We start from the raw sequence: 15,293 nt of genomic DNA on the forward strand, positions 1-15,293 counted from the left end.
TCACTGGGTAAGAACACCGCAAGATTGAACCCAAAGCTAAGCACTTCTCCCATGGCAAGAAAAATCAATCTAGTAGGCCAAACCAAACCGATAATTCGAAGAGACTTGCAAAGATAATTCAATCATACATAAAAGAATTCAGAGAAGATTCAATTAATAACCATAGATAAATCTGAACATAAACTCACAATTCATCGGATCTTGACAAACACACCGCAAAAAGACATTACATCGAATAGATCTCCACAAGAGAGGGGGAGATCATTGTATTGAGATCCAAAAAGAGAGAAGGAGCCATCTAGCTAATAACTATGGACCCGTAGGTCTGTGGTAAACTACTCACAACTCATAGGAGGGGCAAGGATCTTGATGTAGAGGCCCTCCGTGGTCGATTCCCCCTCTGGCAGAGTGTCGGCGAAGGCTCCAAGATGGGATCTCGCGGATACAGAAGGTTACAGTGGTGGAAATTGTGTTTCGTGGTGCCCCTGGATGTTTTCGGGGTCCGTAGGTATATATAGGAGGAAGAAGTACATCGGTGGATGCCCGAGGGGCCCACGAGACAGGGGGCGCGCCCTACAGGGGGGGCCTCCTATCTCGTGGGGCCCTCGGAGCTTTCTTGACTTGCACTCCAGGCTCTCCGGATCATATTTGTTCCAAAAATAACGCTCCCGAAGGTTTCATTCCGTTTGGACTCCGTTTGATATTCCTTTTCTTCGAAATACTGAAATAGGCAAAAAAACAGCAATATGGGCTGGGCCTCCGGTTAGTAGGTTAGTCCCAAAAATGATATAAATATGTAAAATAAAGCCCATAAGCATCCAAAACAGGTAATATAATAGCATGGAACAATCAAAAATTATAGATACGTTGGAGACGTATCATCCACCCTGCTGATAAAGAGTCCAGCATAGAGGTGGCAGACCATATATGCCTCCGCGTCTAGGCAATGGCCTCCCCCAATCGTGACGAAGAATAAAACATGGAAGGGTCACGGTGTAGCCCCTCCTCGGTGTGTCCCTATGGCATGAGAAACAAGGGATCCTCCCCGTTTCTACGTCAGACCAGAAACGACGATGGGTAAAAAATGCCATCATTTTCCTTCTATTTTGAGTGTGAGGTAATCATGGAAAATTGTTGGCAAATGTGCAATGGTTGTGATTTTACGATGATTTGTGATTTGGGGAAATTAGCCTAAATGGTGAACCATTTCTTGATAGTATGATGGGTGATTCTAGGACAAATGATGTCGATCTCGAGGGTGCATCATTCTCGCTTTTTGATCATGCGTTCCGCCAGTATATGAAATTTGATCAATTTGAACCCTCTGACTCATGGAGGAAGGTTGCAATTCGGGGAGCAAAGTTCAAGCTCAACGAGTATATTGCTCTTGTCATGGCATGGGAAGATATCTCTCTCGATGAGGTCACCGGGAAAGATCAAACGAGTGCAAAGTATTGGAAGTGCATCGAGGAGCGTTTCAAACATCATCTCGCGCGGAGAACACATCTTTCCCTCAAATCTCTCACAACCGATGAGGTACAATTCAAGAGATGTGCAATCATTAGTCGGGTTGTTTGGAGCAAGCGAAACACAATCCTCCTAGCGGTGTCACCATTGACCAATACATAAGCAATATTGTTGCTTTTTGATTCCCACATTCGTATTACTTAGAGCATTCTCATCAATTTGAGCATCGGTTTGTTTTAGGTTAACATAGCCCTAGAGAGGTACCGACAAACAACCAAGTTAATGGCCAGATTTTTTGGCCTCCAACACTGTTGTAATTTGGTTGGAAGGCTGGGATACGACAACATTGAGTTTGCGTGCCGCCTGCCGGTCTCCAAACGTATATGGAGGGCTCCCTATGCGTTGTGACAACTGATGATACGGCAACTCTGGTAGAGTTGCTCTTATGATTGAGTATCCAACGGCTTACCCATCTTCCATTCTTTACATATTAAGGTAAAAACACAACCATAATTTGGATCCCTCTGCAATCCCCTCCATCAAGAATCCATTCCTGGGAAACGGTTATGTCGCTCCTGCATCCCCTTCATCCTCCATCTTTCAGCTTGGCGATTTTGCTGACGCATCTTGGATCGGGCAGACATGCTTCCTTAATACTACGCACAGTGGATCTGACGGCTGCCATGGCAGCAACCGGCACCAGGCTGGACCGCGTTGCAGCAGATGGCCGATCTGGATGAGGGAGAAGTTAACTGCTTCTTCGATCTAGTATTACTAGGTATAAATGCTTCATTCACGAACAATGGCTGTCCAGAGAAAACACTAGCTGGTGGCATATATAAAATGAAAATTGGTTAGATGTTCCTGCCTAGCCATGGTTCCCCCATACATAGTCCGGGTCCTGCCAAAACGCCACTGGTGTCGTGATGCCTACACCTTGTTTATTTAGAGTGTACTCGCAGCGAGTCAATCTGTGCAGCTAGCATAACCAACTCAGTCGCCGATACGGATGAATATTTGGCCTTTTATTTGATCGCACGATACACGCGATGACCGAGACCGCGCCACAGTTGACTCCTGTGTAGGGCAGCTGCCTCGCTCCGCCTACGCGGCTACAAGTAGCACGCGTCGTGGCTGCTAGCTAACGACGAGCGCCGAGCCAAGTAAACCAGAGTACTGCCAGCACCACGCTCGCTCCGCGACGTACGCGCGGCCATGTCGACCACCGAGGCGCTCCTCCCCGCCTCCGCCAGCGGCGGTGGCGGCGGCGAGCGCTTGAGCATCGACGACGCGCTGGCGTTGCACGCGGGGGAGTTCGGGAGGTGGCAGCTGTGGCACTTCCTGCTGGTGACGGCGGCGTGGACGCTGGAGGCGATGCACACCATGGTGATGATCTTCGCCGACCGCGAGCCGGCCATGTGGTGCCCCGCGGGGGACGGGCGGTGCGGCGACCGCTGCGCCGGCGCCGCGGCCGGGTGGGAGTGGGAGCAGGGGAGCGGCTCGTCGACCGTGGCCGAGTGGGGCCTCGTCTGCGGCGAGCGCTACAAGGTCGGCCTCGTCCAGGCCTTGTTCTTCGCCGGCTGCATGATCGGTGAGTACGTCACCCCTCTGCTCTGCTCCCATCGGTTGAACGGCTCCACCGTCCGTCTCGATGGTTCGTCTATCCTATCTAGCCGTCCTGATGGCGATCCGTGATTGCTCTCTAGCCGCTTACTACATCACAAGCGTTGTACACCTCTTGTTGTATTTTACCTCATCCCTTGTTGGACTCTCGCTGCATATTTTTCTACTCAACTGCAGCGGAATCTGTCAGCCGTAACGTAGTAGTATAAGCAGGTAAAATGTTGCATTTACTGTCATCCAGCAGTGTTTCCTTTTTTTTAGATTAGCAAGTTGTGTTCGCAATTACTGCACAATCAAATCAACCACTCATAGTCTGCTCAGTGGCTTATACTATGAACGCCATTTTTAGAGGAAAAAAACAGGAAAGTTCCGTCGGTAGGTGACTTGGCAGTGGCTGACATGTTAGTTGGCCCACATGTTATTCACATAAGTTAAGTTAGAGGAAATTGCTGGAGTAAGTAAGTTATCAACTGGATTACAACACAAAACCTGGTTCAATCCAACAGCTTTTTTTATGTTGTCATTTTTGTTTCATGTAGTTGTTCATTATATTGTTTGCGTGTTGCAGGCGCCGGCGTTTTTGGGCATCTGTCAGACTCTTTTATGGGTCGGAAGGGGACACTACACGTGGTGTGCTTTCTCAATGCCATCTTCGGCCTCCTCACCGCGCTCTCCCCCAATTATTGGGTCTACATGGCCTTGCGCCTTCTCACAGGATTTAGCGCCGGAAGCGTTTGCCTTTGTGCCTTCGTCCTCGCCACGGAGCCGATAGGCCCAACCTATCGTGGGGTCACCGGCATGTCCACTTGCTACTTCTTCTCCGGAGGCATCGCAGCCCTTGCCGGCATAGCCGCGATGTGCCAGTCATCCTGGCGCTTGCTCTACGTCGTCACTTCCATGCCATCCCTTGTCTTCGCGCTCGTCGTCATGCCGTTCGTATCCGAGTCCCCGCGTTGGTACCTTGTGCGGCGGCGCACCGACGACGCGATGCGGATTCTACGAAACATTGCATCCACTAATGGCCGAAGCATCCCAGATGGTGTCACCCTCAAGCTCGATGATGAAGATGACCTCAACAAGAAGGTTGAGGAGTCGTCGTCGACGATCTTGGATGTGTTTCGATCGCGGGCAACGCGGGGCAGGCTCGTGCTCTCGGTGATCATCAGCTTCCTTTGCTCCGCAGTGTACTTTGGGCTGAGCCTCAATGTGGTCAACCTAAAGCTTAACCTTTACATCAGCGTGGTTGCTAACTGTCTCGCTGAGATGCCCGGGTTCCTGCTTACTACGGTGCTCCTCCAACGTTTTGGCCGGAAACCACTCGCTATTGGCTCGATGATTCTCAGCGGCACTTTTTGCACATCTGCCAGTCTTATTGCCGGTGTCGGTGCCTTGAGGTAATTGAACCCTTCTTGATTTTGCATGTGCATGACAGGGTGAGGTTTGGTTTAACCGCACACAATTGCGTGTCATTGTAGGGTGGTGAGGATGGCATGCGGGATGGTAGGAATCTTTGGAATGGCAGCGACATACAGCCTGTTGGTCGTATACACTGCAGAGTTGTTCCCAACAGCTGTACGTACCGCGGCGATGGGATGTACAGCACAGGCATCGCAGATGGGCGCCATACTGGCGCCCTTGGTGGTGGTGCTTGGGGAGCAAGTGCCATTCGCGGTGTTCGGCGTGTTTGGCATCATTGGTGGGCTGCTTGTGATCTGCCTCCCAGAGACTATGAACAAGCCCTTGTACGACACCATGTTCGGGCTGGAGAAAGGGGAGAGGGCACCTACAAGTGAAGAAGAAGTTATATCGGGGAACTCCGAAATTTGACTAGCTTTTGTAATTATCGTGACTTAAAGATGTTAGCACGGGGATGTTGCACACAAGAGCGATTGGCACATGCTTGAACGAATTGTTATTTGGCTTTGTGCTAATGTGTAGCTTAGTTTTTAGGAATTCAGTTGAATGTTTCTACATGTAGTATGTTTCTAGTTTTGTGTGTCTGTGTATGCCATTCTTTTGGGTCTTCTTTTATAGTGTTAACAACCTCCTGTACTAGTTAATTTGTTTGTTGGAAAAAAATACTCCCTCCGTCAATTTGGTTGTTACTCATGACTGTCGAAAGTTATTGACTGCGTTCGGCAGGGCGACTGTTGTTCATTGTGCTCGGGAAGGTAATGTGGCAGCGCATGGGCTTGCTCGGGCTAGTTACAGAGGAAATTTTTCTGGAGAGTGGATTATTGTTTAATAAAGGTTGCCGAATCTAAAAAAAAACCTCATGTAGTCATGTGTAACGTACCCTCTCGTTTAGGGTTTCTCTCCTCAGGCGGCGACTCCATCACGGCTGCGAGTTTACCGGCCACCGAACCTAGCCACCGGTGCAGTCTCTCGTGACTGCTGCTGGCCGGGCTATGGAGAGGAGGATCTGATCTGTACCCAAGATGGCGGCGCCGGCAGGATCGTCGTCTTCGGGGGGCTAGAGCGGGAAGAACCTCGAAGAGATGTTGTAGCACTTGGACGATAACGAACTGGACGATGTGATCGTGGGGGAGGAGGAAATGAAGAAATGTGAGGCAGATGCAAGATGGCTCGTGATTGGCAGGTTGAACACAACTCGTCCCTTTAATTAGTTCATCAGCGATGTTCGAGACGCTCAAATCGATCTGGGGGCTGGCTCATGTTCCAAAGTATAGAGAGGCAGGAGACAATCTTTTTGTCTTCCAGATGTTTTGTGTTAATGACCGGAAGAAGGTCGTCCATGGCGGCCCCTGGTTGTTCCGAGGTATGGGATTACTCGCGGAGGACTATGATGGAAAAACAGACCCTACTTTGGTGGTGTTCTATGGCATGTACGTTTTGGCTCAGATTCATGGGATCCTAGATATGTACCGTGATGCGGGTATAGTGGATCAGTTAGCTCGTCGCATTGGCCGTGACAAAGAGGTTCAGTTGGCGCCAAGGTTTTTCTATGAAGGCGATTATGTAAGGGGCCGGGCACGCGTTCTTGTGGCAAAAGCTCTTACCAGAGTCACACCGTTGAATGTCATAGGTGAAGGACGTCGTGTGCTCCCAGTGAAGTATGAAAAAAACCCCTACTTCTGATAGGTATGCGGACTCATGGGCCACAATCAAAAAATGGAGGACTTTTCTTGATTTATCCTCTGTCCCGAAGCCAAACAATAACTATCCAGTAGGGTTGATACTTCAACTTGTTGGAAATATGCCCTAGAGGCTATAATAAAAGGATTATTATTATATTTTCTTGTTCATGATAATTGTCTTTTATTCATGCTATAATTGTGTTATCCGGAAATCGTAATACATGTGTGAATACATAGACCATAATATGTCCCTAGTGAGCCTCTAGTTGACTAGCTCGTTATAGTCATGGTTTCCTGACTATGGACATTGGATGTCATTGATAACGGGATCACATCATTAGAAGAATGATGTGATGGACAAGACCCAATCCTAAGCATAGCACAAGATCGTGTAGTTCGTTTGCTAGAGCTTTTCCAATGTCAAGTATCTTTTCCTTAGACCATGAGATCGTGTAACTCCCGGACACCGTAGGAGTGCTTTGGGTGTACCAAACGTCACAACGTAACTGGGTGACTATAAAGGTATACTACGGGTATCTCCGAAAGTGTCTGTTGGGTTGACACGGATCGAGACTGGGATTTGTCACTCCGTATGACGGAGAGGTATCTCTGGGCCCACTCAGTAATGCATCATCATAATGAGCTCAAAGTGACCAAGTGTCTGGTCACGGGATCATGCATTACGGTACGAGTAAAGTGACTTGCCGGTAACGAGATTGAACAAGGTATTGGGATACCGACGATCGAATCTCGGGCAAGTAACATACCGATTAACAAAGGGAATTGTATACGGGGTTGCTTGAATCCTAGACATCGTGGTTCATCCGATGAGATCATCGAGGAGCATGTGGGAACCAACATGGGTATCTAGATCCCGCTGTTGGTTATTGACCGGAGAGCCGTCTCGGTCATGTCTACGTGTCTCCCGAACCCGTAGGGTCTACACACTTAAGGTTCGGTGACGCTAGGGTTGTAGAGATATTAGTATGCAGAAAAATGAAAGTTGTTCGGAGTCCTGGATGAGATCCCGGACGTCACGAGGAGTTCCGGAATGGTCCGGAGGTAAAGAATTATATGTGGGAAGTCGAGTTTCGGCCATCGGGAAAGTTTCGGGGGTCACCGGTATTGTACCGGGACCACCAGAAGGGTCCCGGGGGTCCACCGGGTGGGGCCACCCATCCCGAAGGGCCCCATGGGCTGAAGTGGGAGGGGAACCAGCCCCTGGTGGGCTGGTGCGCCCCCATCCCCTTTCCCCCCCCCTGCGCCTAGGGTTGGGAACCCTAGGGGAGGGGGCGCCTCCACTTGCCTTGGGGGGCAAGGCACCCCCTTGGCCGCCGCCCCCCCTGCACTACTAGAAAAAGGGCTATAGATGGGATTGACACTAATGGCGCACCAGACAAACGGTGCGCCATTAGTATATACTAATGGCGCACCACCTTCTGATACGCCATTAGAGTTGAAACTACTAATGGCCCACCTGGCCCAAGGTGCGCCATTAGTATCAAAAAAAAATTTGAACTAGTGCGCCTGTCCAAACATACTAATGGCGCATCCAGACTCAGTGCGCCATTACTAGTTGTAACTAGTAATGGCGCACCTGTCGGAAAGTGCGCCACTAATGTTGTTTTTTTATTATATTTTTTATTCCTTTTTTTGCAAAACTACTAATGGCGCACTGTTCCACCATGCGCCATTACTAGTTTAAACTAGTAATGTCGCACTGTGGAACAGTGCACCATTAGTATGTTTTTTAAACTACTAATGGCGCACCACCAGAAGGTGCGCCATTAGTAACCTGGATTACTAATGGCGCATTTAGAGTTGGTGCGCCATTAGTAAGTGGGCAGCAACAAGATATATTGGATAGCCTCTCCTACCCACACTCACTTTCTCCCCACTTTATTCTCTCCACCTCCTCCTTGTCTCGGGTGCCTCCTCTTTTTTACCTCATTTCCACCATAGATTCATTCAAATTAAGTGGTTAAATTACCTTGTTTTGATAGGTAAGTAAGGGGGAAGCTATATTTATGTTGTTCTCCCTACAACAATGTGCACATGCACTTTTTATGGCCTAGCTAGATCTATGTATGTTTGTGGTGTTGCATATGTTTGTGGTGTTGCATATGTGTTTGTGTTTGGAGGTCTACCGGCATTTGAAATGCGATAGTTGCCAATATTTTGCCGGAATGTTGATTCATTTCCGTTTCGGCGAGAATTTTGGCATTAAGCATTCTTTTTGGTCCTATTTTTAGGGAAAGTCATGCCAAATTTTTTCTTGGTTCTAAAATATCATTTTGCTCTACCCCGCAGGCGACCATGGTCCGCACGATGACCGAAGGCATCATGAATAGGTTTTTGAGGTCCGCGAAGGCCGAGATGCTTCAAAAGAATGAGACAGAGATAAGATGTCCGTGTCGAAGATGCAAGCTGAAGAGCCTTATCGCGGACCCGGATTCCGGGCAGGTGCGGGACCACCTGCTCTTGCGTGGTTTCATGGATGGCTATCGGTGGCAAGGTGATGAAGATGACTACGAAGTCGTCCATGGGGGCCGGGCAAGAAATGAGGAAGGGCAGCAAGACAACCACCGCGGCTCGGGCGGGCGAGAAGACGAAGAATCCCCAGGAGATGATCACGACGGTGATGCTGTACACAGTCATCATGTAGAAGATGCAGGACATGATGATGAGGAAGATGCCGGAGCAGACGACGGGCATGATCATGAAGATGATGATGCCGGCGGAGCAGACGACGCTGGACCATCGATGGGCTGGGTGCAGGACCCTCATATTCAAGAGCTGCTTCTCAAGCAGACGGATAACGCAAGAGCTGCCGCCCGAGAGAAAGCCAAGATGGATCAACTTGAGTTAGACGCGGTTACTCCATTGTATGAAGGATGCAGGACCGAGGATACCCTCCTGAAAGTAACGCTCATGGCTCTGGAGATGAAGATAAAATACAAAATGACCGACGCATGCTTCGATGAGAACATGTCATTCTGGCACGAACGTCTTCCTAAGGGGAACAAGTGCCGGACCAGTTTGGAGGAGGCGAAGAAAATCGTGTGTCCTCTGGATTTACCGCACGTGAAATACCATGTGTGCATGAACAATTGCATCATTTATCAGGACGAGCACGCGGAGTCTACCATATGTCCGGTGTGCGGCGTCACTCGATACAAGAAGAGGAAGAAAGCTCCTCGAAAAGTGGTGTGGTACTTTCCGATCACTCCTCGTCTGCAGCGGTATTTCACGGACCCTAAGGTAGCAAAGCTCCTACGTTGGCACGCGGATAGGGAGGAGAAGAAGCGAGAAGATGACGCAAATGATCCAGAGATAGATAAAAAAGACAAGATGCTGAGTCACCCTAAGGATGCGAGCCAGTGGCAAGCGTTGAACTTCGAAGACCTAGAATTTGGGAACGATCCAAGGAACATCATGCTGGGCGCGAGCACCGATGGAGTCAATCCATTTGGCAGCCAGAGAAGCACACATAGCACCTGGCCTGTGTTTGTGTGGATGTACAACTTCCCCCCTGGTTGTGCATGAAGAGGAAGTACATTCACATGAGTATGCTAATTGAAGGACCGAAACAACCAGGGAACGACATCAATCTGTGTCTAGGGCTGCTGAAAGAGGAGCTTGACACGCTGTGGAAAACGCCAGCCAATATGTGGGACGCCGCAGAGAAAGAATATTTCCCTATGAGAGCCGCACTGCTCACGACGGTGCACGACTATCTCGGTTACGGATATCTCGCGGGGCAGGTAGTCCACGGATTTTCTGGATGCGTAAGGTGCATGGATGACACAACGTATCGCCAGCTAGATAGAGATCTCGGGTCTTCGAAAACCGTGTTCATGGGACATCGAAGGTGGCTTCGCGACGACGACCCGTGGAGGAAACGCAAGGATCTGTTCGATGGTGAAACCAAACCCCGAAAACGCCTATGTACGAGGAGCGGCAAGGAAATAGACAAGCTGTTGAAAAATTGAAAAGACTGCCCACTGCCGGGAAAGAAGCAAAAGGCGCCAAAGCCGGGAAAGAAGAGAAAGGCGCCAGAGCCACTGATGAAGGTATGGAAAACGAGGTCTGTTTTCTGGGACTTGCCGTACTGGAAGATCCACCGTGTGCCTCACAGCCTTGATGTCATGCATATTACGAAGAACGTGTGCGAGAGTCTGCTTGGTACCCTGCTCAACATGCCAGAGAGGACCAAAGATGGGCCGAAATCAAGGGCAGACTTGAAATCAATGGGCATCAGGCAGGAGCTTCACGCTAATGATGATGATGATGATGATGATGATGATGATGAGGCGAAGCAGGACACAGTAAGTCGTCGCAAAGGCAAAAATGCCAAGAAGACCGGAAATGACTACCCTCCCGCGTGCTTCACTCTAAGTCAGGAGGAGATCGAGCAGTTTTTCACCTGCCTCCTAGGAGTAAAACTTCCTTACGGTTACGCGGGGAAGATAAGCAGATACCTAGATCCAGCGAAGCAGAAGTTCAGTGGGATGAAGTCTCACGACTGTCACGTGCTGATGACGCAGATACTTCCAGTTGCAATCCGTGGGATCATGGACGCGCACGTCCGTGAAACGCTATTTGGCCTATGCAACTTTTTCAACGTCATCTCTCGGAAGTCGATTGGCATGAGGCAACTCAGAAGGCTACAGGAAGAGATCATGGTGATACTATGCGAGCTTGAGATGTACTTCCCGCCCGCATTCTTCGACGTTATGGTGCATCTGCTGGTCCATATAGTGGAGGATATCATCCAACTCGGGCCGACGTTCCTGCACAGCATGATGACGTTCGAAAGGATGAATGGTGTCATCAAAGGATACGTTCGCAACATGTCACGTCCAGAGGGAAGTATAGCCAGGGGCTTCCTGACCGAAGAGTGCATCTCCTACTGCATGAATTATCTAGGAATCGAGAACCCCGTTGGTCTGCCCGTCAACAGGCACCTCGGCAGGCTCGCTGGATGGGGTCACCGTGAGGGTCGCTGCGAAATGCACGAACCTGAGGCATCCTGACCGAGGGAATTTGCGCAACCTCCTCTTCACGAAGCTGCACGAACGATACAAGTTCCCCGCTGAATTTGAAAACACGAGCCTCAAAGGGAATAAAGTGAACAATGCTGCCCTCACGAAGATGAGCAAGGCCATGTCTACTTGGAAAAGCAATGTGAAGAGAATGATCGAGAAAGGTGAGAGTTATGAGAAGATCAAGGAGAAAAATCCTTCGATCACCGAAGATGACTACAACGACTTCAAGATCAATTGCTCGAGCACCGCAAACTCCCAATCAAGTCAGTGGGGGAAAGAAATGCGGGAGCTGAACTTAGGGGAACACACACTCGGTCCCGGCGGTTACAGAGTGGCGGAGCCTATATGGGACAAGGAGGAGGCGGACCGTGCCGAGCAAGGCCTACCGCCCCTCTTCGATAAATACGGTGACAAGCAGACCAGGATCTTTGTCAGGGCCCGGTACAAGAAGGACCCGAAAACAAAGGAGCTTACCACAGATCCGAAGACCAGGGCGCTTGAGCTTGTTCTGGTAAGGAATACACCCCCGCGTAATTAGCTCCATATGGTTGCATTCTAATTAATGAAGCCAAATTTCTAAATGGTTCACATTCCTTCCACAGGCGACTGAAAGCAGTAGCGCGGGGTCGACTAAGAGCAACCCTTGGGACACCACTCTAAATAGGGCGTTGAATGTAATGAAGAACAAGGATAAGCTCAGTAAGCCGACGTCAGCTGGTCGTGTGGCCGGCAAAGGCTTATCGACAAAATGGTCGTCATACTATAACAATGGTGGGCGAAAGGAGAAAAAGACTAGCTCGGAAAGCCAGGCACGCGAGGTTCAAGAACTCAAGGCACAGGTGGCGCGGATTCCAGAGATTGTCCAAGAGCAAGTGCAACAACAACTCGGAGCGACGATCACCGCCATTGTGCCTACCTTGATCGAGGGGTTGAGTGCGTGGATTGCGGGCGGCCAACAGGGGCCGCCCCCGATTCCTAGCTTCACGGCCAGCAACTCGCAGAATGCGATGGCGGGGCCATTGGTGTCTCCGGCGGAGGCGGCATTGGTGTCTCTGACGCCGGCACGGGAGCTTAATGCACCCGGGTGTACGCCGGCCGGCACCTCTGCAGCAAGCAGCCCCTCCGTCAACTACACGCCCACCGTTGGCGGTGCCTCGACATTAGCCGAGCTCGATGCCATCATCACGGTAACTAATTAAGCCTCTCTCGGCCGAGGACTTCATCTCCTTGCCTTTGACTGGGCATCCCTGACTCCCTACATGTTTTCGCAGGGCGCCGCCGACATTCCGTGCACTCTCCTGCACTTCGTGAACAACGAGTTAGTCGATGTCGCCAAGGGCAAAATCATTCAACCGGGCAACCCCTTGTTCCACGGTACCCAGATGCCACCCAACTTGTTTAGGGTTCAACTGGTTCGGGTGCTGCCAGGCTGCGACGAGTTGTTACCTCCGATTCGACCCGTCGGGGCCGACGATGATGACGTGATGACCCTCAGCGCCTGCCTGAGCTGGCCCCCTGCTTTGGCCGAAGAGCCAGATTCGTTTGGGGGCGGGGGACACCACCCCAAAGACAACACCGCCAGTCGTGTCGGCGCCAAGTCGGCCCCATGGCAAGACCGCCGCAACGGTGCCGGACATCCCTATGCCACTGGATCCAAACATGCATATGGCACAGGATTAGAATGACGACGACGACGATACATTTGGCAACGTCGATCAGTACTTTGCCGATCATGGGTACGATGGCGACTTCATGGGGCTTCCTTCTCAAGAACCCAACCCAACAAAAGACGTGCGCGATCTAGCTGGTACCGCGGAGAAGCCAAGTTGCAACAGGCTTCGTCTGCCGTTCAGCTCTCAGGAGACGCCTCCAGCTACCGACTTCACCGAGCCTCAGATAGGCGAGGTGCGAAATATTATCAACCCCAACACACTCAAGAAGGCGGTCTGTGAGTAGAACTCGGTCCCATTACAGGAGAAGAAGAAGGCACGCAAAAGAAAGACTAACAAGGGTGCGAGCCAGCCGGCACCGAGTACGATCCGTGCTCAGGACAGGCCACCTTCACCTAAGGATATATCGAGGAGGGTGCATGTGGCGGGTAGGGCGATGCTACCGACAAATATACTCAATGCTGCAACCGGTGCTATGTGGAGTCTGCATGGCAGTGTTCTTTCTTTGGAGAAGCGGCGTCTCAGAGAGAAGGATGTGGCATACCCAGTTTTCGCGGCCAAGGTGCGAGAGGGCAAGGGCTTTGTGGATAACTCCATCGGGCGTACGATCGTCCTGCGGTTTGATGACATCCACGCTATGTTGAACCTTCATCCGCTGCACTACACCTTCGTTCGGCTATTTTCGCTGAGTATGGAGATGCGGATCATTCGCGACAAGACCACGGACATCGTGATAGTCGACCCCTTCTACATGCGTGCCAAGATCTTGGGCAGCGCTGGGGACCGGCAAGTCGCGAGTTCTTACCTCGAAGGTGTCATTCTGGTAAACCAAGATAAGGATAACTTACTCGTGCCTTACTTTCCCGAGTAAGTCCTCCCCTCAACCGGCCCGTAACATATGAATTCTTAGATTTCGATCGTTTTTGTTTTAACATTCCGTGTTTTCTGCAGTGACACACATTGCACGCTCATCCTCCTAAGCCCCAAATATTCAATGGCCACGTATTTCGACCCGGACCGTCAGTCGAACGTAGACTACACAAATGTCAAGAAGGTTCTTGATGATGTTCTCCCCGGCTACGCCAAATCTGGAGGCACCTTCATCAGGCCTATTCGTAAGTACGGCAAGCACATGTTCTCCCACAATACGACGTTCTGCTGCGTCAAGCAGCCGCCTGGCGGTCAGAAGGGTGCCTACTACGCCATCCATCACATGCGGGCGATCGTACGGGACCATCATCAACTTCTGCTACCGAGTAAACTCAAAGATTGGGCCGCGAGCGTGTCGGCAGTCCAGGACGCGGACATCAGACAAGAATTCTTTCACATCCAGTCGGAGTTTGCGGAAATCATCCATCAAGATGTCCTTCGTACCTCGGGGCAGTTCTACCTCAGAAATCAACCGTCCAACAGTGACATCGACACAATGCTACAAATGCAGGCTGACAACGGCCGTTATTTCATGACTCCCACGATAGACAGCGGCTTCATCCACGCTCCGGTCCCTTGAGTCGAGTCGAAAGCAGTGACGCTGTGTCTAGTTCTGAAACATCGATTGGCTCATGTTGTAATTAAACTTTAATGAACTTGTAGTATGTCTCTTTGGTTTCGAGAGTCGTTCAACTTAGATGTAATCGATGCTATTAATGTCTTGCTTTTCTCTTCCGATCGTTCTGTTGCATACTTATATATTGCTTATGTATTGTCTGTGAATTGGTACTAACGTTTCGTTTGGCTAGTGCATAGCGATGCCGTCGTATGTCGTGTACAAGGGTAAGGTTCCCGGAGTCTACGACGACTGGGAGGACTGTCGGAGACAGGTTCACCGATTCAGCGGTAACAGTTACAAAGGGTACACCACTAGGGCCGAGGCCGAATCTAGATACGCCCGCTATCTAGCGGGAGAGGGGAGGGAGCGTTGGAGGAACCAGATGAAGACGAGTTTCATCATGATGATGCTCATCGTGATGACCGCAGCTCTCTTCTATGTGATGATAGTTTAGATGATCGATATCGACTTGTAATGTGAAGACAAACTCGCTACTCGCGGTCTCGAGACTTGTAATATAATGTTCTATCTTTGTTCGGTCTTTTCAATTCGGAGACTAATATGATGAATTGTATTCGGAGACTAATAGGATGAATTGTATTGAGAGACTAATCTTCTATTGTATTCGATGAATCTGTTGTTGATGTGTGCTGTCTATATTTTGTCCAATTATACATTTTGTAACCTGTGCAAAAAAAACAGAAAATAAAAAAATAAAAAAAACTAATATTCATACTAATGGCGCATCACATCACAGTGCGCCATTAGTATGCCAAAGGATACTAATGGCGCATCATTAAATAGTGTGCCATTAGTATGCCGAAGTTACTAATGGCGC

The 15,293-nt window shown here is 50.0% G+C and overlaps 1 protein-coding gene across 1 annotated transcript; it reads left to right on the forward strand.

Moving 5' to 3' along the window:
- The first annotated feature begins 2,532 nt into the window (after positions 1-2,532).
- Positions 2,533-5,186, forward strand: LOC119365848 (organic cation/carnitine transporter 4-like). Its single transcript, XM_037631495.1, has 3 exons — positions 2,533-3,058; positions 3,659-4,484; positions 4,566-5,186. Exons 1-3 carry the CDS (start codon positions 2,683-2,685, stop codon positions 4,915-4,917), a joined length of 1,554 nt encoding a protein of 517 aa, XP_037487392.1. The 5' UTR covers positions 2,533-2,682; the 3' UTR covers positions 4,918-5,186.
- The last annotated feature ends 10,107 nt before the right edge of the window (positions 5,187-15,293 follow it).

The sequence above is a fragment of the Triticum dicoccoides genome, chromosome 2B (genome assembly GCF_002162155.2).
Source record: "Triticum dicoccoides isolate Atlit2015 ecotype Zavitan chromosome 2B, WEW_v2.0, whole genome shotgun sequence".
Classification (NCBI taxonomy): Eukaryota; Viridiplantae; Streptophyta; class Magnoliopsida; order Poales; family Poaceae; genus Triticum; species Triticum dicoccoides.